The 23,343-nt window shown below is 37.9% G+C and overlaps 1 protein-coding gene across 3 annotated transcripts; it reads right to left on the reverse strand.

Annotated features, from left to right (window-relative positions):
- Nucleotides 1-4,562: 4,562 nt before the first annotated feature.
- kmt5c (lysine methyltransferase 5C) lies at nucleotides 4,563-23,030 on the reverse strand. 3 transcript variants are annotated; one of them, XM_079822581.1, is made up of 9 exons: nucleotides 22,720-23,030; nucleotides 20,132-20,183; nucleotides 18,969-19,101; nucleotides 17,551-17,716; nucleotides 16,885-16,994; nucleotides 16,299-16,486; nucleotides 10,714-10,850; nucleotides 10,365-10,525; nucleotides 4,563-10,159 (listed from the first exon to the last, which is right to left on the reverse strand). In XM_079822581.1, the coding sequence occupies exons 6-9, from the start codon at nucleotides 16,398-16,400 to the stop codon at nucleotides 4,677-4,679; spliced, it is 5,883 nt and encodes a 1,960-aa protein (XP_079678707.1). In that variant the 5' UTR covers nucleotides 16,401-16,486; nucleotides 16,885-16,994; nucleotides 17,551-17,716; nucleotides 18,969-19,101; nucleotides 20,132-20,183; nucleotides 22,720-23,030; the 3' UTR covers nucleotides 4,563-4,676. The 3 variants fall into 3 exon arrangements, with proteins under 3 accessions (XP_079678707.1, XP_079678706.1, XP_079678708.1); XM_079822580.1 differs by lacking the exon at nucleotides 20,132-20,183 and adding an exon at nucleotides 16,180-16,199 and having other exon boundaries at nucleotides 16,323-16,486; nucleotides 22,720-23,012; XM_079822582.1 differs by lacking the exon at nucleotides 20,132-20,183 and having other exon boundaries at nucleotides 22,720-23,012.
- Nucleotides 23,031-23,343: the final 313 nt, after the last annotated feature.

Genomic DNA, 23,343 nt, shown 5'->3' on the forward strand with positions numbered 1-23,343 from the left:
AATTGATTAAAATGACTTGAAGTTTATGAACCATTGAATCTTAATTAATGCTGTGTGCTGTGTTTTGTGAGATGGTTGTTCATGAGTCCCCTGTTTATCCTGAGCAGTTAAACTGCCCAAAGTTCTTCAAAAAAAATCTTCCCGGTCATGCAAATTCTTATGTTTCCCAGCATCTTTTGCATATTTGAACCCTTTCCAGCAGTGACTGTACGATTGTGAGATCCATCTTTTCACACTTACTGAGGACAATTGAGGGGTTCAAACAAAACTATTAAAAAGGTACAAACATTCACTGATGCTCCAGAAGGAAACAGGAGCTAGGGGGTGAAAACTTTAGAACTTTGTCCATTTTTCTTTTGTTTAAATAAAAATTGTATTCATTTAGGACTGCCTTTCAGAAGCAACAGAAGATACTTGCATGTTTCCCGGAAGACAAATTAAGTAGAATTTACCTTGAGCTTCAAATTCAATAAGTTTTTACCCCCCCCCCCCTTAATGCATTGTTTCCTTCTGGAGCATCAGTGAATGTCTGAACCTTTTTTTAATAGTTGTGTTTGAGTCCCGCAATTCATAGCACCTACTTGTCTCCTTTTTGCTTCATCACAACTGTTCCTCAGAATTAAGTATAGCCGTTTTACACCAGTGGCTCTGATGTAGATGTGTCTGACTTCACCATAGTCCGTATTACCAAGATCACCTCCAAAACACATTCAAAAAGATATTATATTTGGTTAATATAATTGTTTATATATAATTATATATTATCAACACTAATGGGCAAATATCCAACAAATATACACAAAAACAATGAAAAGAGTTATAGGTAGTTCAATATACAAACTTCTGCTAAATTAGCATTGAAACATTGTTGAACTTGAAGGTCCAGTTAAGAGCAGAATTCATCATTCACTTATGGATCGATTTCATTCCATTCAGACACTAATACTTGCAGTTTGTCTACTTCACCAGTTTCAAATCTAAAGGGGTGAAAGTGTCCTGTCTAACGTCCTAATCTATTATCCATCCATTTCCACACTCTACGGACATAAGCTTTCAGGCTGCCCTGGGTCCCGGTAAATAGGGTCATATGTACAGTTCTCTAAGTGAGGTCACTGGTCCTTCATGTAGAAAGAGATTTGATGTTACACTTTTAGGACGTACATATACTCTTTAAAGTTGGAAACATCACAATATTTTGAAGAGGGTGTTGAAACTGAATGTTAAACTGTATAATGACAGAACGAGCTTAAAAGAAGGATTGATAGATATGGATGGAGTTACCATGAGGGAACAGATGGAAAGGTTAATTTTGCCATTTCGTTGAGTAACAAGGAACGTACAGGAACGTGGCATCTCATCTTTTCCACATTACATGTCATTACATCACAGATGGTAAGATCCAGAAATGTGATTTGTAAGCATTTAATGTAGCAGTTGCTACAGTTCTCTTATGTGACATAAAGGAATCCAAATACAGGACACCTGAGAGCTGCTCTATATGCTTATCATTTGTGCACCATTGACTGCACACTCCTATTCAACTTGACAAATGGGCATTGAAACAATCCAAAATTAAAAGCACATGAAGTTTGCTCTGGTCCTTCATGTGTAAACCCACTGAACCATGCAAATTCATTTTGCCATTCTAAACTCAATATTTAACATTACATGTACAGGAAGGTGGGAGGGAGGGCGGATGGCTCAGTGTAGGAAAGGATAAATGAATAATTCAAAAAGAGAAGCACAGATGAATCAAGCGGGCTAGCGCCTGTCTCACACACATAAGCACAATAAAATGGAGGATGCTACTGTACATCTCTTTTTTTTGTTGCACAAATCCATTCGCAATATATGCCAGTAGGTAAGCAGTGTCTTCAAAAGAAGCAAAACCTTGGGTCACTAGATCAATAGCATGAATTGCTTGTTGAGGTCTTGTCACCTGCTTTAACACAACTGAAGACAGGTTTTCTGCACCAAGGAATTCATGGTGATACAGTATGGATCCTTCAGTATTTTCCGCAGTGCCTAAAAGGTTCAGCCTTTTACCGCCTCACTCTCTATCCACTGCCTTTCTGCCTGTGTCCTCGTTATGAAAAAAGCCGTTCCACTTGGCTTCAGAGTTAACCCTCTGCTGACTGTTGAAAAAAGAGAAAATGGGTCATGAGCGGGGAAAGGGGATGAACAGGCAGCAAGAAGCAAAAAGAAAGTGGACAAAGGGTCAAAAAGGATTGGGGGATGAGGAAAAACCAAAAGCAATGTAACAGAAGTAGCAGAGCGAAAGTAAGAGGCAAAGGTAAATAGTTTGAAGAAAGAAAGATATCAGAAAGACAGTTGATAAAAATAAAAAAAAGGTGATCAAGTCTTTATAGCATTTCGGCCAAATCAGACACTGCAGAAAATACCTGTAAGACCCATAAAATACACTAAAGAAAAATTGTGCTATATGGCACTAAAAGTGGTTCTTGGCTCGTAATCATAGGGGAACCACTTTTGGTGCTATATAGCACCATATCTTAAAAGGTTCTGTATATGGTAGCGGTGCTATAGCACCTCAGTCATCCAAAGAACCGCTGAAGAACCACTGAAGCACCAAGATTTGGTGCTATACAGCACTTAAAGTGCTTCCCCTAAGATTCCGAGCCAAAGAACCACTTAAAGTGCTGTATAGCACCATTTTTTTTAGAGTGTAATACAAAAAAATATATATACCGGTAGTGCTCTTTCAAAACATTGAGGAAGCTTAGCTGGCTTCATTAGTGGTTGAAAAAAGTAAAGACACTGTAAAGATTCTTCAGTTATATTAATCTCCAGATATAACTTAACTATGCTAAACTGTTCTATTTGAGAGAAATGTTATATACATATACACACAGAGATAAATACACGATAGATAGATAGATAGATAGATAGATAGATAGATAGATAGATAGATAGATAGATAGATAGATAGATAGATAGATAGATAGATAGATAGATAGATAGATAGATAGATAGATAGATAGATAGATAGATAGATAGATAGATAGATAGATAGATAGATAGATAGATAGATAGATAGATAGATAGATAGATAGATAGATAGATAGATAGATAGATAGATAGATAGATAGATAGATAAAAATCATTTTAGTTTGCTAAAATACCAAGAGCAGTTTCTTTTAAAATCATATTTTAATTGCATTACTTTCATTTTTTGTTTTACAATTTTACAGTGGAACATTACAATTTTAAATTGATCTCAAATGACCTAAGTAACAAACAGGATGGCCATACAAGACATACCGGAAAAAAAGACATCTGAATTGTAGATATTAAAAAACGGTAAAATACATAAAATTCAGTACAATCAAAAAATTAAGTTATATTGAAGCACCATGTTAAGAGAACATATTAAAATAAATATAATGAATACACTTTTATAGATCAAGGCAAGGCTTAACACAACTATGTCAAAAAAAAAAAGTAGGACGTCCCAGTGCTCTCATGTCTGCAACTGTAAAAACCGTGAAGAAGCCAACAAATGCATCTGACATGGACTAGGGAGGGGAAAAAAAAAAAATTATATATATATATATATATATAAAATAAAAAAATTATACAAGTTCGGAGATGTCAGGTTTTGGGTCTTGGTGACCTACAGGGCTACAGTACGTATCGTAACAATATTCTATCAAGTGTTAAGGGAGTCTGATTAAGGATCAGCTCCAAAGAACACTAAACATCTCTCTAGAGTAATACAAGTGGCAACTATGCATTTGCCCAATGTACCAAAGCAATACCCATTATGATACAAAACCCCATGAAGCTGATATAGACAAATGTTTAGAGTTAAGAAGAAGAAGAAAAAAAATTCAAACGCCAAAACACATTTGTGCTTGCAAAGTGTGTGTGATTTGTGTGGAAAAGATGGGATGCTATTCAAATACATCTATTTGAATTGCAACCCATCTTTTCCACATTACATGTCATTACATCAGATGGTAAGATCCAGAAATATGTGTGATTTGTAAGCATTTAATGTAGCAGCTGCTACAGTTCTCTTATGTGACATGCAGGAATCCAAATACAGGACACCTGAGAGCTGCTCTATATGCTTATCATATGTGCACCATTGACTGCACACTCCTATTCAACTTGACAAATGGGCATTGAAAAAATCCAAAATTAAAAGCACATGAACTTTGCTCTGGTCCTTCATGTGCAAACCCAATAAACCATGCAATTTGACAAACACGCTTATTTTCCTCACATTTGATCGAACACATGTTCTTTTAACAATCTAGATTGCTAACTCTGAACTGAAAGGGCTAGGAGGAAATGGAGAAAATTTCCACATGGTGGAGAACCGCATCCCCATCATGTGGCAAGTCTTATGTACTACAGGATCAACAGAATATCTATTTTTCCTTTGTTTTGTATACTTACAGGAACCACTAGCATGAAAATATTCTTCTATAATAATGTACTAAACAAACTTCATTAAATGTAGCATACAAATAATTAAGCAAGTGTGCTAATAAAAATATGTTTTTAAATATTTCAAGAAAAAAAAAAAGTTTTGATGCTAAGAACAGGACAATTCCATATCCATATAATTTTAATGAAAACAAAAGAACACATTACATTGAAGTTTTAAATAAATAACTTCTTAGCATATCAACAACAATAGGATGTTATTAATCAGTATATTGTAGGTCCAGATCCACTGTACCGTCAGTCACCACAAGCCTCAGTCTCTTAGGCTTGCGATCCGTTGTGGCGGTGCTTTGCGAGTGAGAGGTGGAGAAGTGTACAGAATTATATGGGTGAGTTCCAGGCTGCCCCTGATGCTGCTGAACCTTCCCAATTTGGCCTCCGTGGACTTTAGACCTACTCACAGAGGGAGAAGGTGTGAAGTTTGAGGGACCACATGCTTCTACAACCAGCTTTCCTTGTGTTCCTGAAGGCTCCATAAGACAATGATAAGTGTAATTCGCAGGTCCTGAACCAGTGTAATTTGCGTTTTCACCATCGCCACTGTACCCCAGAGTCACAGAATGATCTCCGGTGAAGTTTACTACATAAGACTGGTGAGGAGGCTGAATGTGTTCAAAGGTGGTTGACTGAGTTTTAATCGATGGGACCTCATGGATTAAGGATTCTCTGCGTCCCAGATGAGGACTACTGTGCTGCGACGCAGGAGGTGAAAGGGAGGAGCCGAAGTTGAAATCAGAAGAATCACAGTGAGAAATGTTTGGACACATCTGATTCTTATTGGGCTGAATAGAAGACACTCCAGAAAGTTGAGTGTTTTGAGTGGGAGCCACAACAGCATGAGGTTTCTCGGATTTTGAGAGTTTGCTTTGTGTTGTACTGTAACATTGAGAACTTTGAGATGAGGAAAATAAATATGTGGAGGGCAGAGATGGATCTTTATCATTTCTTGGGATCTGAGGCTTCATACCTGCAATGTTCTTGAAAGCATTTGTTGTGGTTTTGCTAGAGCTAACAAAATAAACAGGGTGGATGTGATCACTTTGCTGACCGGGATTTGCAGGATACTGTTTGGAGAGGATGTTCTTTTGGCTTTTTTGCAGATTTTCAGTAAATCTTGAGAACCCAGCATTAGGACATCTAGCGGAGGAATCTTTTCCACTGTGAGAACATGATGGACCGGGACAAGTAAAGATGCTTTCCAGGTTGTTGTGAGATTTTGAGCTGCCTGCAGCCATGGAAATCTGACAAGCATTTTGGCCTACCTCGGTTTTCATGATATTCTTGGGGTTTGGAAAAAAAGGAAGCTTCTTTTCATTGCTACGAAAATGTGCATTACCAGAGTTGAACGCACCCGAATACTCTGCAAGTGAGGTTGACTTATTTCCTACGTGAAGGGAATGGAAGGGTGTGACGAGGTTACTCTGAGTTCCAGCACCGTGTAGGCTTTGCGTTGACTGGTTTGAAATGACAGATTCAGATTTAGCATTTGAGCCATGCAAGTTGAGAGATCCATGAGTTTTGTCTTTAGCATCAATTTTAGAAAGGCCTGGCTGAGAGGACTTTGTGTTAACAAGGGAATCAAGAAAGTTTAACTTTTTATCCTGAGGATGCAAGCGCACAGTTGGGTTTACAGGCTGTTTAGCACTTGTAGATGCATTGTTAAACATTGTCAGGTCTTTGGGGAGAAACTGTGCAGCCGAATCTTCCTGCTCCTGGAGATCTATGGGACTTTTTGACAAATCGCTATCAGACAAGTACAGATCTTTCTCAGGGTCTTGAAGAGGAGCAGAACTTGTGGCTGCATTACATAACTTATCTTTGAAGAGCATTTGAGGTGCACCAATAGATGAGGATGTGTCAGATTGAGCAAAGACAAGATCTGGGAAGCTTAGATCTTCACCGCTACTAAAGTTACTCACAGGGCTTGGGGATCCTAGGTAAGGGGTCTCTGGATTCCATGCATCGGTGGGACTTTGGGAGAAGGGGCTGCTGAAGGATCCTGTGTTATGTGGTTCACCAGGACAGTAATCAATCAAAGAGCTCGCCAAGCTGTTTTGTGCAGGCATCTGATCGTAGCTTTCAAGATTTAAACATGGAAAGTCAAGCACATCCTCTGAATAGTTACTAAAGCTGCACTCTGTGGCAAAGGGAGAGATGGGAGGAGACTGAATCTGAGAGGAGGTTACACTGGTGTTAGTGGGAACACTTTTCTCACATACCTGTGACTGGAGACTGGACTGACTCAGAGCCTGGAGTTTTGACAGACTTTTATTAATCTGAGACAAATTGTGACTCAAGCAAGTGTCGTTCTTCTCTTTATTCTCAGTCCTACTAACTCCAGCCTTGAGAATATTGGAATTGTCTGACACATGCTCTCTTATATCCTCTTTTGCTTCCATACTCCCACTGACGTTACTAACTCCTGTCAGCCCATCATAACAGGGAGAGTAAAGCGATAAAGGTGAAAGGGACAATGGTAGAGGTGACGTTTCAAAACTCACTGGATCTTTGAAGGTCTCAGTCCCCTTGGTACAACTATGCATTGTCATTATTTGCTGGCAGGGAGACGGGTTTTCCTCTTTAACTTTGCCGAGGGGCATCTGTTCCAGTATTGCTGGTGTAGAAGAGACAGGTGTTAACTTATTTGGCTCCCTGTACATCATGTCAATGCTCCCATCTTTTTTTTGAGCTTCTTTCCACTCAACCTCCCACTTGCCTTCAGCTCTCCTGCACAATCTAATCAAAGGTAACGGTTTAATGTCATCAGTGTCTGCTTCAATTTTTGGACCAGATGAGTTCTGTTGGAGTTGCGCATTAGAAACCTCAGAGCCGTCTTGAATAATTCCTTTTGGTGTGCGTTTGCCGTTTTTCTTGTTGATGCAAACTTTTGATACTTTTTGCTGTCTTTTACATGGCTTAGTTGCACATTCTTTTCTGCAATGCTCTAGCACGTCTTGGACTGCTTTGGTGGCTTTCTCCAAACCTATGCCTTTATCAGCCTCCCCATGACCCCGAATCCTCTCCATTTCTGCATTTAAAATGGAGACAGAATCCAAAATGGCCCTAAAAGGGTCAACTAAAGCCAAGCATTGCTGTGGGCTTGATTTGTCCACAACACTTTCTGCTTCATCCGTACTATCCATTTCCCACTCCTTTCCTCTTTTCCTCTTAAGGCGGATTCTGACATTTAGCCGCTGATCTTCTTCTGTCTTATCCAAAACATTTGAGGTAGACAACTCATCTCTGATGGCATCTTCTATAGTATCCATAATCTCACAGTCTCCTGGTCCTTTAGTTCTTCCTTCCACTACTTCCGCACTTTTTGCTTGGTTCTCCTCTCTCATGTTGCATTTAACAATTTCTCCTTTAATTTTGGATGTTTCACTGTTACGGTCATCGATTGTCCCCTCACAAACACGTATGTTACTTGTGCTATCCCGGTTTTCACAAACTATGACATTGTTTCTCACTGGTCCATGCCGAGCACGTTTACAGCATTGTTTCAACTTGGACACGCCACGTTTTTTGGACCCAACGCCATTACCTTTAAGAGTTAGACTTGATTCTGGTAATGCACATTTTGTCTCCACACTGCTGCTTTTACTTGGCTTAGGTAACCTATTGTCCGAGTTAAGTTCTGTGTCGTTATTGACATCTGTACACGGTTTTGTAGGTACATTAACATCCTGTTCTGGGTCTGTATCAAGCGATTCTCGAAATGCTCGTTTCTTCAGGGGAATACTGCTCTGAGAACTATGATCCAGACCAACCATGCACATAGATGGAGGCTCAGAAGAAATCAAAGTGTTTTCTGACTGTCTCACTCGAGTATCTTGATGTATATTTGGCTGATGAGCTGCAGTGAGTCCCTGAATAGGGTGCTCATTTCTGTCAAGTGCATCATGCTTGTCCTTTGTCTCTTTATTGTCAGCAAGTGATAGTGTCTTCATTTTATCAACTTCTCTGTTACCACTGTAACCGTGTGGATGTTGGTGTTCATCAGCATCTTTATCTTGTTGATTAATCTTGTCACTCAAACTCTTTCGAATATCTGACAGTAGTACCCTTGCCTCTTTAACAACAACAGTCCTGCTCCCAAAATGCGCTGTTAACACTTTCTTTTTCAAGTAATTTCCTTCTCCCTGCTTATTGACTCTCTCTTTATCTTGCACCTCAGGTATACCCTCATTTGTTTGTTTCTCATCCTTGTCTGCCCCTTTCCTTTTCTTTATAGAATCTTCTGTTTTTTTTGGAATCGTGACCTCAACAGATGCAACCGTTACAATGTTATTATCTTGCTTACCTTCAATTTCATGCTCACAGTGGCTATCCTTACCGTGCACATCCACAAGTTCTTTCACAACAGGTTGTGTTTTGCCAATCTCTAAATCACATGTTACTTTTAAGTACTTATCTGCACTCTCCATATTTACTGGTGTGAAATACAATTCCTTCACCCCTATCTTACCTTGTCTATTGCTTTCTTTGCTCCCATTTAACTTTGTGCTCTGCTGTACTGATGCTGCTGGTGCTGTACCCTTGTATCTTCTACGGTCTGCCTTCTTCTGACCTGTACTTTCGACCTCTGGTTTTCCTGGGATAGCCACCCTGACCAGACTTACTCTGAGGTATCGATTTAACCCTGAGAGGAAAGTGATAGGACTGTTAAGAGATGGTGAAGACAAGCAGGGCGTAACGCTAGAAGAGACAGACTGCCTGTGGTTTTGCTTGTTATCCCCTGAGGTCTCTGAAGCTATACATGAACTAACATCACCTTTCCTAGGAGTAATGGAACCGCTGATGTGTCTACCGTCGCCAGCCACTTCCCTGAGGCGATCCCTAAAGACTCTCTGCTGCGCCTCTCGGATCACAATGCTCTCTGTTTGTGATTTGTCACCGTTAGCTCCAGCGTCTCCATCAATGTGTACATTTTTGTCAGTACATGGTTTACCTGGAGAGATTAAAACTGGATTAGTGATGTCCTTGGACTCAACCTCACTTTCTTTTTGCGGCTTCCCAACTCTTGTCTGCAAGTCAGAGCATTCATTTCGGTCTGTAGAGAGTTTAGAGTTCGATTTGATCAGTCTGGTCCTCCTTTTGTTGAATCTGGAGTGTTTAGATCCAGTCCTTGCTCGGAGACTGCTCCAACGACTACGAAGAATATTCCTGGTCCTTGAGGAAATGCCCTGGTGGACAACTCTGACAGAAGATGCATCAATATTACGTCCCTTGGCCTTCATACTGTTTCTTTCATGTACACTGGAAACACACCCAAGAGTGAAGGGTTTAAATCTAATGACAGGGTCTCCATTTAACATTTCTCCATCCTCACCCTTTCTCTCCTCTGGTCCATTTATATTAGTACTGCTACCTATTGGAGAGACAGATTTCCTGTTCTTTGTGATCCTCTCTGGTTTTGGTCGCTCTCTCTCAATTAGGTAGAGCAGGGCCCTTTCTTTGCTCAAGGGGTCCTTACAGCTTAATAGGAACTTTGCGCTGTGCTGATAGAGACAGATGCTCAGCTCCTTTAGCTTGAGGTGAGGAAAAGATAAAAGGTTTTGTGTTCTCTTTTCCACCTGTTTGCAATGCTCCTCCCTCCTCCGCCTATCAGTCTTTCTCATCTTGCTCAAAACAAGGGCGTTCCTCTTCGTCCGTTGGGAAAATGTATTCCTCATTGGCAAGACTGACAAAGAATGAGATGAGAAGAACAGACAGCCAGAGTTAAGTGGTTGATAATAGTGAGATTAGTTGACAATAACAACTTCACATTATTAGGAAATTGCATGGGATGCTTAATTATATAATTTGTTACATTCAAAACATGTACATTTGACTCTGGGACACAAGTAAAACAAGAAAAGAATGAATGAATGGTATAACAAGCATACCAGAGTTTGATACAGTGAGAAATGGCTTTGGAGTGCCATTTCCCCTATTCCTGTTAAGCCTTAGATCGGTCTCTCTGAACTCATACTTCTGTCCTGAAGGATCCCTGGAGCAAGCCACATCTTGTAACTGGTCTCTCTTCTTAAATGATCCATCTCCTCTCCTGCATAGATTGGCATCATTAGACTTGTGATAAAAGCATACTTAAAAGACTTTTAAATGGAAATGGTCATTAGAAACCTAATTGACATTAAAAACCTAATACAGAGTTAATTATGCATCATAGATCTAACATCACTATAATATCAATAGTAGATGGCCTTTAAGCAGTATTAACAGCTTTACTCTCACCTCTCACATGTGCAGCATTCACACATTTCATTATTCTCCCCAAAAAAGCTGTCCCCATAGTAACAGGTAATCTCTTCCCCTGGTGAGATGGGCCGCACCACTTTTACACAAGCTCCATTTTTATCTCCTGGGACAAACTAATAAGAGGAACAAAAAACAAAATTCATGAGCAAATTTCTTTTCAGTATAAACTGCTTGACTATAATCTATTTAGTCATTAGCCAGCAAAAAAAGAAAATGTAACTGTAAAAAATAAAAGAATGGGGGGGGGGGGGGTTCAAAAGAACAGCATTTCTTTAAAACAGAAATCTTCTTTAACATTATAAATGTTTTTATAGTCACTTATCAATTGAATGTGTCCTTGCTAAATAAAAGTATTAAAATCATACTGACACTGACATGTACTGAAACTTTTGAACAGTAGTGTATTTTTTTCCTATATACGTCTATGTACAAGTTGTTATCTACATTTAGGCCTACAATGACCCAGACTTTTGACAAAACAGAAAACAAGTTAACAATGATAAAAAAGAAAAGAAAGAAAAAAGCTAGAGACTTGACTTTTAAAACCCTTTTTTCAAAACAAATAAGGGTTAAAAATAGAAAATATAAATAAAATACATTTTCAAACAATTAACCTCATTCTACCAATTGAAAACTAAACTTACGTGTTCACTCAGTCACTAGTGCATCTCACACCACATCTCCATTAAAAAAAATAACATTATCAGTACTCAATGATCACAGTCTTAAGATCAAGACTTAAACATAGCTACCATATCAACATCCTTTCCAGCATTTTTACTTTGGTGGTATTTCAAAATGGCTAACTTAGCTTGGCCAATTAAAAAAAAATTTAGCAAGAACACACTGTTGTTGCCACAACATTCTAGTTTGATATCCTAAAATAAGTATTATATGAAAATAAATTTAATTATTACAAATAAAGGACCAAGTCACTAGAGAAAGAGTGAGAGGTCATATATACACCACATACAAATAAATTAAATTTAAAAACGAGCTAGGTTTAAATGTTGGTTTGTTTTCGGTAGCGGATCGTCTATGCTGTTTTCAGTGGATGAATGAATAAAACTTTGTAACGTGCCTCCCATCCTATAAATCACATTAAGCTTTGTGCTTTGATATGAAACAAAGTCTCAGCTTTTAAAATGTCAATTTTCTGACCAGATTAAAATTATAATTAAAATGTGGCATGTAGAGGTCGACCGATATATCGGGCCGATTTGTCATTTTTTAATATATCGGCCGATATCCGTGTTTAGTAGCACCGATTTAAAGTCAGGCACGTCCGCGGGCAGCCCCATGTTATTGGTGCGGTGAAACCGTCCGGAACTGGCATAATGATACAGCTGGTAGAAGGTTTGCTTACTTGCAGTTAACTTTAAGGACTGTAGTCGAAAACTATCAGCAGCTTGATTGCAAACATATTAGCCCAAAAAATTGTGAACGCGGAGTGTGCAGCCTTGCGCGTTGAGAGTGCGAGACCCCATTTCGCTTGGTGGTGTGCACGTCCAATTTTGTAACTTTGCGCGCGGCTCCACAACCGAAGATGCACGAGTTCGAGGCGAATCTGGCCAACAGTAGCAAAATTAAGCCCTTTTAATGAAAATAAAAGATCTATGTTTCATAAAAGTGTTCATGAAACATGTTTAGAGAAATTAGAAAATGTTTAAGAGATCGTTAATTTAGTTTTATACATGTTCTCCCATCCATATATATTCTAATACTGGGTTTTACACGATTCTTTCGTAGTGTGGTTTTGGTAAAGTTTACTAAAGTAAACATTGTCACACGTGTACTTCTTCTCACCGCTGTTTCCTGATGGTTTATAGAACAATCACTCAGAGTCACCCTTGAGTATAAACACCTCCCCAAACGGACAAGGCGAATCAGCGGAGGCTCGCGCTGCAGAGCCAGATGAAACGCAAGCAAAAGCATCCTCGGTTGATACTGTAATAATATACTGGCGAAACAGATTGGGCAGATTTGCATAGTTGTGTTTGCGTTCTGGATCTATTTACAATGTGTTTTTGCAGCGGTGAGTAATGTAAACAGATCTCTTGAACGCGATCAGTTTTTATTCAGTGCGGAGTTAATGCAGGCTCGCAAAACTTGAGACTATTGAGTCTATAAAATCCATTGAATAAAACTATTGATTTTCATGCTGCTAAGAGGAGCGACGGCCAACTGCATGCTGCAAAGTTTCAGAAGTGAAATCTAAATATAAATGCTGGATTCACTCTGCACGAGACCCAGAATAAAGGTTTTGCCTCTGTAGAGGACATTATATTTTGGGGAATTTCTCTGACAACATACACAGTTTTGTCTGGATATTCTTATGAAAATATTCCTTTTTATTACTCCCATTATTACACGTCTTTTTACATATTGTCCCAAAAACACATTACTATGCAAATTAGATATAGTGTATAGATAAATTTCACAGAATGGGAATGGCATTTTATGGCCATGTTTATCATTAATACTTGGTCAGTTTATTGATTTGTTTGGTTAACTTTGGATAAATATTTTATTTTAATACCGTGCAGTGCACAAAATTAAGATTCGAGAGATGGTTCAAGTCAGTGTTCAATAAATGAAGTTACGTTTAGAATAGGGGTGCACCGATCCGACTTTTTCAGTCCCGATACCGATACCGATGCCTGGGCTTTGTGTATCTGTCGATACCCGATACCGATCCGATATATTGTTGAATTAATAATAAACTGTATATCTTCCACCTTATACCTTCCTTGAAGAGACTAAAGGCACCAGACTTTACTAACTAAACATAACTAAGACAAAATAACAGATGTATGTAAGGTGTTGAATTCTTATTTATTTAAAAAACAATTGTGCATTCAAATCTAAAATAGAATGTAATCTAACTTCTTTAAATAAATAAAATGTAGCAGTGGAAACAAAAAACAGTGTAGGCCTATTGGTCAAACATACAATAGTAATCTGACAGTTACCAAACATTTTTTACACTACAGATAATTGTTTTGGTATATAATCATATCAATATTAAAAAGTAGCATTACAAATTAACAAATAGTCTAATTTTCTACCATATGCAATTTAATAAAAATTTTCAGCTAGCTAATAACAACTTTGTTCTGGTTTCACCTCACTCCAGATTAAATGATTGTAGGCTAGGCCTATTTATTTTACTACACATTGTCAACAGAAATAAGATGAAATACTGTTGATAATTAAAAATAATTCTTACTACCCACTCTTGCTAAAATGGGTAAGCACACTTGTGTTCTCATTTCAGTTGCGTTCTGAGTAAATTAATAAACTGAGTTCATGAGTTCAGTGTTGGACAGATCAGTTGTTCTGGCCAGTCGTTAAAATGATTCGGTTCAAAGGAGTCATTAGGTCACGAATCGGACATTAGCAGACGCGTTGTGTGCGAATCCCGTCTGTTAGAACATCGCGAAAGATGTCAACACACAGAAAACACTTCATAACTGGATATAATTTGTCTCCCGCTTATTGAAAGTATGCTTTATGTCAGCTGGTCAGAGAAGAGTCAATGTTTTTTGAGCGCAATTCACACCCAGTGATAATTCAAGGACAAAATTGTCCGAATGTGTCACGTGCAACATGGTTTCGGTCTTCCGAGCTTTTGATTTGGATTAATATGTGAAATATGAGAGCGAACACTGATTATTTTGAAGACCCAGAGAGCACGCGCGGGGGAGGAGCTCTCAGATCGGTCTCTCTGTCACTCAGTCACAAGCGCAGCATCTGTTCTACATCACTCGTAAATCACAATAACTCATCAAATTAGGCTTTGGCCGTCAAAAAAATGTCAATGCAGGAAAGACCCTGACTTTGCAGTAATACCCTCGAAACAGCGACGAACTAGTTGGCATGGCAAGCGTGAAATATCTCCTCCACACAGCCGACTCTCTGGCTCGCTCCCTTCTAGCATGCGACACACGTGAAGCTGACGAATGACGTAGGTTTTGCTGCGACGGAAAAAAACACCTGGATCGGCTTGTGGATCTGTTAATTTTTCCGATCCCCGATCCAGCTATTTTGTCAGTATCGCGGCCGATATCCGATCCTAATATCGGATCGGTGCACCCCTAGTTTAGAAATGTTGTGCATCCACTTATTATTAGTGACATTTTAGCATGCAAATGAAGGGGAAAACTTCAAGATATCAGCCCTAAAAATCGGCAGCACATATCGGCCATCGGCAATAGAAAAGCCCATATCGGTCGATCTCTAGTGGCGTGATAGATAGCTGTAGGGCTTTACTTTAAGCAATGCGGCAATGCTAAGCGCACATCAACTGATCATCTCTTCCGCTTTACTACTAGTTATAACTCGAAATAAACAAACGAACATCTGAAGGTTATGTTGAAGACACAGCACAACTTACTAACATCCATATCATGTCTCATGTAAATCGCTCAAGTGTTCCAACAGTGGAAAAACATCAATAAAACTGCTTGTAAACAATGTTACATTTACCTCTGAAAAGCCATTCAATGTCCATAAACTTGTTAGTCAGCTAGAAAAATTAACTCTAGAGGAGCATTTTGCTAAAAAGATGCACTTATTTATTGTATTTTTACTTGCCCTGTTCTACAATATTATGTTTCAATAAAGCTGTCGTGTTTTTATGACAACCACCATTTAAATGTTTACATTTCAAAAAACGAGTAGAAACATAATTGTCATTAAAAATTAAAACGTTGTTATAAAGATTTCCTTATATGTAATTTACATGCAAGTAGCCTAAACAAATCAGTTGTACGCTTTAATTGTATAGTAACGTACCAACTGTGGCTCCCTGTATAATTTACAACATGAGTTGAGATTTTTTTTTTTCCTTGAGATAATTTTCCATGTACTGTACTGATACATGCCAATTAACCAATGTCGAATCAAAATCATAAAAGAATAAAATCGTAAGCTTGTGCATTTTAAATAGAATTGTGGAATTTGTGTCGATACCCAGCCCTAGTTATCACAACCTCGGAGTAGAATATACAGTGCATATAAAATATATTTTTATATGCACATATAAAGTATACTAGCTCTTACCAGTGTACGCATTTCTCTCTTACTCACAACAAAACACTGCACACTGTCTCATGCTTATCCTACCATCCTATGTCTCCATGTCATGTCACCGCCAATATTCAAGTAAACACTTCTGCTTGAATTGTTTATATTGGTAGGGGTTGTCATGACTCCAAAAATTCAATAATCCATAACAATATTAGTGAAATGTCATGATTCTTGAAATATTTTGATACCATAGTAAAGAGTGTGTTCAGTAGCAGTGTTTTGCTACTTAAATAGATAATACATTAAAGCAATACCATGTAGAAAGAAAGAAAGAAAATGACAAGAAAAAGAACAAACCAAGCAATTCCTAAGATTTCCTACAAAAGCAAAAGTAATAACTTAGTGTCTTACCTTACAGTTGGGTCTGCAGTCTTTTATAAACAATAAAAAAAGAGAGGGGGGAACAAAAAGCACAATCAGAACCCGTACCTTACCAAAGACCACATTTTGAAAACATTTATATTATATACTATATAGTTTATAGGCTCTCTCACCATGATTAATGAAGGCAGCGGGCCCCAACCAAAGCTGAGCACATCTCTTGCGCGTTGAGTACATGACACTGAAGTCATTCACTCCTGCTCTGAGCACAGCACTATCCTCAGGGCTCAGCTCAGCTATACAGCCCTGCAGTACCTCCACCCGTTCACCCACAAACCTGGAGAATTAAAGGGAGAGTTCACTGCCATTATAATGCTTGGATTAGCCAGGACTTTTTAAAATATAACTCCGATTTTATTTGTCTGAAAGAAGAATGTCATATACACCTAGGATGACTTGAGGGTGAGTAAATCATGGGCTAATTTTCATTTTTGGGTGAACTATCCCTTTAAACATACTCATATCTTCAAATTTGATGGTCAACTAAATTAAAAAGTAGACCAATGTTATGATTAAATGATAGTCACCTTTATTTTTATAGCTCTTTATACAATGCAGATTGTTTCAAAGCAGCTTTACAGTGATCAACAGGAAAATAATGATTTATTGATCAATTATTAAATCATTATTATCATAGTTAATTATTTATTTATTTTTTTAAAAGTAATTTCTAACCAGTGTCGGGTGGATGTGATTTTGGCTCCATTAGTCTCAGAGGAATAGCGGTTACACGGCTCAATGTTCACTCCGTTGTCCAACAGAAATGCGGTCATATAGCGATACATCTAAAGAAAAGAGATGAAGTTAAAAATAGTTTTTAAAGCACACTGCAATATTCAATTTTATATTAATAAAACTAATGCCATGCACTATGCTTGTCTTTAATCAGACCAAATATTAATGTCTTGCATTACAAAAGCCAAGCCCTCACAGACACGACGCCACACTCTGGTGTCACAGTTGTTGTTTTTCTTAGGACAAGATATCAGTGTAGATTTCCCAAATCGATTCAATTCCAATTCACAAGTTCCCGATTCGATTTCAGAATCATTTGGGATTTCATTCTGTATATTTACACTATCATTCAAACATTTGAGGTCAGCAGGATTTTTTTTATATTTTGAAAGTATTTAAAAAAAGCTTTTCATTTCTTTCCTTAAAAAAAAAAGAAAAATCTTACAGATCCCAATCCTAATCCAATTTTACTGTTACTACACTAGACACCAAAACAGCTACACATTCAAAACTCTTCGAGCATTCACACATTGTACATTTCATTATCACCAAATAGCAAACAGGGAACGGTGAACGTTCACCAATTCTTGATAACATTATACTCACATGATGCTTTAACAACTCATGTCGGTGTGAACCCAGCCCAGTGAAATAGCCACTGACCCATTCCCCATCCAACAGAGCATCAAAAGTGGCCTGGAAGTCATGCGTGCGTTTAAACCGCAGAAGGGTCTCTCTGAGGTAGCCCCATCGCCGGATTTCAGGGGGAGCACTTCACACAATGAAAGAAATCAAACAATTATAAAATGGAAGAAATCATTTAAAATAAACTACAGTTCAAAAGTCTGGGGCCAATAAAACTTTATTAATTTAATACTTGAATTCAGCAAGGACACACTAGTCAAAAGAGACAATAAAAATATTAAGCAGAACAACTGTTTTTAACATTAATAATAAGAAATGTTTCTTCAGCAGCAAATCGTCATATTAGACTGATTTCTGAAGGATCATGTGACTGAATACTGGAGTAATGATGATAAATTCAGCTTTTACATCACAGAAATAAAAGTAAATTTTAAAATATATTAAAATAGAAAACAGTTTTGAAATTGTTCCATTACTGTATTTTTATCAAATAAATTCAGCTTTGGGGAGCATAAGAGACTTCTTTCAAAAACATGAACCTGAAAAACTGACCCCAACCTTTTGAACAGTAGTCTATTGCTGCATCCCAATTTGCCGACTTACACTATGTCCTAAAATTACATACTTTTGGGCGTGTAGCAGGGACATACTACTTCTTTATAACTGTGTTTTTAATGGACAGCTCTGTCGCTTAATTACGTGCCTCCTGTCACTGTTTAAACTGCTCTGTCGATCATCTTGTCACAGTTAAAATCCTCCACATTCAATTTAATTTAATGTCCTACCGTATCGGAGAGAAATGTAGTAGCATGTTGATCTGTCAGTCGTGGGTCTTTCATGCGGAGACCTCTCCTCAGTTAATAACCAAACATATCTTTATAAAAATTAACAATGCTGTTACAGATTAAATATAATGTGGATAACATTGAATAAATACCTTTTCTTCAGGTTAGATATTGCTACCCCTTTATCTAAACCTCTCTACTTAACCGTCGGTCTCGCACATCAGCCATGTTTGTAGTTTTTAACACTTTAATGAGTGTTTGTAGTTGTAATCGAATCCTCGTACAACGCGCAATGGGTTGTGGCCAATATTAGCTGTTAATGTCCTCGGATCTGCGAGTAAAACCGGAAAAAGTAGCCCATCCGGGTTTGAAATACTCATTTCAACATACTACGATTTAGGACACACTCATTCTAATTTCAAATACCATTTAGGACAGATTGTATGCTAATTGGGACGCAGCATATGTAAAACAAAGAGATTACAGTTCAGGTTTTATTATTTATTTGTATATGAAAATACTATCAGAATAACAAAACAAATATTCTTCTTGAAAAATCTATATAGCAGTAGTGCAAAAGAGTCAGAATAGTACCTTATGTTCATCTTATGGGTGCTGAACCCCAGTAAGGGATCCAACACCAAACTCGTGGCTAGATCATCTGTCTCACAAAGTTCTCTCACACTCATTCTATAAGATCCCTCCATGGTTGCCCACCATCAACATGCTGGAACAAAATGAAGCCAGTGAGTTACACATTCAAACAGCTGCAGGTCATTCAACACAAGCATAATGTATGGAAAGAATGGAAAGCAACAGTAGTTTTTCCTCTCAGGCATTGGTATGAAAATGCGTTTTGGTCTATCGGAACACAAGTGGGTGATGGTAAATGCAGGTGTAAACGGGGTCTAACACGTTTTTCCAGAGGTAGACAAAAACGCATTCGACCGGATTGGATTCGTAGTGTAAACGTTCATGTGGTTAAATGTGTTCGAAAAGCCGCAAAAAGACCACCTACTGACCTAACGCGTAAACATTAGGCAGCTTCTATTTACATTCAGTGAAAATAGCATACTTTATTAGCGATAGATACTATTTAGTGAAAATAGTGATATATTCTGTTCTTTGCAATATGTGTAAATAGTAATTACATGCAATTTATACTTTATTTTGACCTCAGTATTTTACATTAACAGGATGCAATAATAAGAGTAAATGATTATATTTATTAAAATTATTAAATGGATGTCTCCTTGATAGGACAATAAAAGTTCGCCCTACACCTACCCCTAACCCTACTCAATAAATGCTTTTATTATTACTAAAACATTTCACTAGGCACTTTATTTACATTTTTAGAACATTTTCTTAATTTGTATTGAAATTAAATGCTTTTCCTTTCTGATTTGTGATGGGGAAAAAGGAGAAGAGCGAGCTCTGTAAAAGGTGGATTCGAACCCCGGTCGATTGCATTAAAACCTAGATCCTTAAGCCTTACGCTTTACTGTCTACGGCACTGAAGAGGATGAAATGCACATCTTTTTTTTAAAATCTCGTTGTGCCCAACCAGGCAAGGTTGTTAGGCGGAGCTAGTGCGAATAGCACTTGCCACAAGGCACGCTATTTGCACCTGGTGTAGACACTCCTTAAACATTATGGGAAGCGCACTAGCCAGAGAGGATTTAAACCTTGTCGGCTGAAGACCCAAGTTGGTATGAAGACAGAAAAAAACCGTATGAAAAACAATGTTCTCTTACCATCCCTGATTTCTAACACACACTCACAGTGTTCGGCATCATGGTCTTGCAGCTATTGGAGCAGAAAAGAAAAAAACTGCTGCTCTCCATATTTTTTTTCTGGCGTATTCATATGTAAATTGTCTGAGCTTATTTCATCCATTAGATAGAAAGATCTAAAAAAGCCCATACATTTACCCACCAATAGACCCTCCCCTCGAAGAAATCAGGATAGAAGTGGATGAAATTGGACAGAATAAAATACCAGGTGTAAACAGGAATTTGTCTCTAGGGTTGCAAAGGGGTTGAAAAATCCAGTACATTTTCAGAAAATGTCAAATTTCTGGAAAGTTCCCGAAAATCCTGGAAAGTTTCTGGAAAATTTGCAACACTATGGGTCTCCCTCGTCTACCTGTGAACCGATCCACCAAAATGCATTTTAATACCAGGTGTAAACACAGGGCCTCAGACTGCTACAAATGAACCTTCATCTTACAGTAAAATAAATCTATTTACAGTGGTTTCCAAAGGACCACTAGTGAAAATATTTATATTTGGAAGAAATTCTTCATTACAAATTAGCCTATATTCATCACAATTTGAATGAAAAGTTGACAGTAGCAGTAAAGCAGCGCAAATTAGAGTCCTGTAAACCCTGATGACCATGTTCAATCTCCAGCGTGATTTGAGAATATTCTAGAGTATCTTGAGCTTCAATGCAAGCAAGAACATCTGACCATCTGTATTACAAGCCACATGATCAGTGTCACAAAACTACGTGATGTGCATTTTAGAGACCTAGAAACAGAATCTGAAATCTCAATTTATTGTACATCATAGCCTTGTATGTTTATTTACTCTCAGGCTTTTTGAATCCACTGTATTTTACACAAATTTAAGTCTAGTTTTTCGCAGTTAATGATTTTAATGAAGTTGATGATACTGTAACACTGAATTTATTACAGTGTTATGGGGCTACTGTAACAATTGTGGTCAATAACATTTAAAATATTGATAATTCATTGTATAATAGCACATATCAAAGTAATAGCCTTACTACTTTGATACAGAATACCGAATAGTTTTTACCTTTACATTCCTATACTTTTAGCTGTCAGGAATGATGTATATAGCAAAAGTCTAAGTGGTACCTATAGCATTAAATTATTGAAATATATTGAACAGCAGACAAGAACGGTCTCCAAGATACACTGTAATGAACATGTACACTACATATTTGAAATATTCTAAAGTCATCAAATTTTCATTTTTACAACTACCGTACAAATTCCCCACGGTGCTAACAACAGCTCACTGGGTTTTTTTTATTTTACATTTGTTGTTTTGTCATAATTGTTCATGACTTTTTGAGTTGTAATATTAAAAGCTCATGTTTTTACATTTGTTGATGGTCACCGTTTTGTGGATTAAGCGCTGAGGTCTTTATACAACATCTTAAACAATAACCCAGATATCTTTATTTTAGAAACAAAGATAGCATAGTGCGGATCACATATTATTCACACATACATATATATATATATATACATATATATATATATATATAAAATCAAAATGACAGATCAATTCATTGTTACTAATTGATATTGTTGAACAACAAATCTTGATACATTTATTGGCTGAATGAGGCTTTTTGCATTTAGTAAATGTACGTGTCATTTACGACAATTACCAATAGTTCAAAGGATCTAAAAATCTGGAAGCATAAGGTTCTCTACAATTAATTTTTTACAGTGTAAACAGCAGAAGAGCTAAAAAGCAACAACAACAAAAAACACACCATACTTATTTCCTCAGGAACAGACTATAGTTGGCAAATACTGAATAAGTAAAATCGATCTAGCTTGTTTATGACAAGACATCTAGTGTTCATCGCGGCTAATTTGCATAAATTACTGTCATTCCATAATGTCTGTGTTGTAACCCTTGTTGGTTGTTGCTGCTACCTTGCAAGCAAATATCCTCATCTAGTGGATTAATATAGGCATAAACCTTCTCTCCGCTGACAGGTCAGGAGTCACACTACAAAGCAGCTATTCAGTCAGAAAACACTTCAGCACTTTGAGTTGTAATCGAGTTCGAGTAGTACGCGAGCGTGAAAATAAGAGCTGTGGGAATGCGTGTTAACGCCAGCGACGAAAGAGCGCGAGCCCACAGTCCACTGAAGAAGAAGAAAAAAATATATTTCTTGAATTAAAGAAGAAAAAACACATACAATAGCACTCAAATGGGTACAAAAATAGATTATAGTAAATAATACATTTTGCATGGTCTCACGGTGACACCCACATCTGTCATCGAGCACCTTTGATCGCGCCAATTAGTAGTTATTAAACAACGCACCTGATTAGAGGTAATTCGTAAATGCGGATTTTATGGTCACAGGCGCGAATGGCCATATATCACTGTCGGGGGAGTCGAGTTAACGGACTTCAACCCAAACCACCGGGGCACTGGACAACAGAAGCAGACCCACACGGTCCAATTTGAATCTTTAAACATGATATACTCTTCATTTGAACAATATACGATGTCCAAAAGCGGCGCGAGCATATCCATGTAGTATAATAAACAGCACCGTGTTTTACCTGACGGGCTTTCCTTCAAATTTCTGGTCGATTTGTCCGTAGTGAAATTCGCCTGAAAGCTAGCAGGCTAGCTCTTCCTGTTGGCTACGAGTGCTGCAGCCGTCTGGTCCTGCTGTCCCCGTATTCCATGATTTTAACGTTTCTATTGCGGATATATGATCATAAACCAGAAAATCGACAATCCAGCTGAAATTATTCGGGAATTATACTAGCATTAATTTTTCTATACTGCGTTTGTTTTCGAACGTAGAAGTCTCGTCCTGGAGTCGAGATGAATTCAACCAATCCTTGTCATCCAGGGTCGCGTTCCTATTGGTTACTGTGATGAGTGGCAGGGATCTCGGCGTTGTTCACCGCATCCTATTGGCTGGCCAAGTTACACGGCGTTGAGATCGACCTATATGAGCGTAGATGTAGAAAATACCACACGCTTCTGCCAATCAGTGGCCGAGAAAGAATCTCAATTCCCGCCTCATCTCTGTAACCGTGTCCTGTTGACCTCCTGAAGTTACGCAATAATAGTAGCAGGCTGTTAGACAAAATGCATGTTTGATGGGATTAAGGTTTTCAGTAGATGTTTAAATATTCATTACCCTCACTATATTCTTTGTACTGTTTAAACGC

This window comes from Gobio gobio (assembly GCF_949357685.1).
Source record: "Gobio gobio genome assembly, chromosome: 1".
NCBI lineage: Eukaryota > Metazoa > Chordata > Actinopteri > Cypriniformes > Gobionidae > Gobio > Gobio gobio.

Bases quoted from the DNA above. Each gene is read 5' to 3' on its own strand.
- kmt5c (XM_079822580.1), bottom strand. From the start codon at position 19,081: ATGGAGGGATCTTATAGAATGAGTGTGAGAGAACTTTGTGAGACAGAT. The intron at 17,717-18,968 runs GTACTATTCTGA...CATTGTGTGAAG, and splicing joins ACCCATAAGATGAACATAAG to TGCTCCCCCTGAAATCCGGC. The intron at 10,526-10,713 runs GTGAGAGTAAAG...CAATCTATGCAG, and splicing joins GAATGCTGCACATGTGAGAG to GAGAGGAGATGGATCATTTA.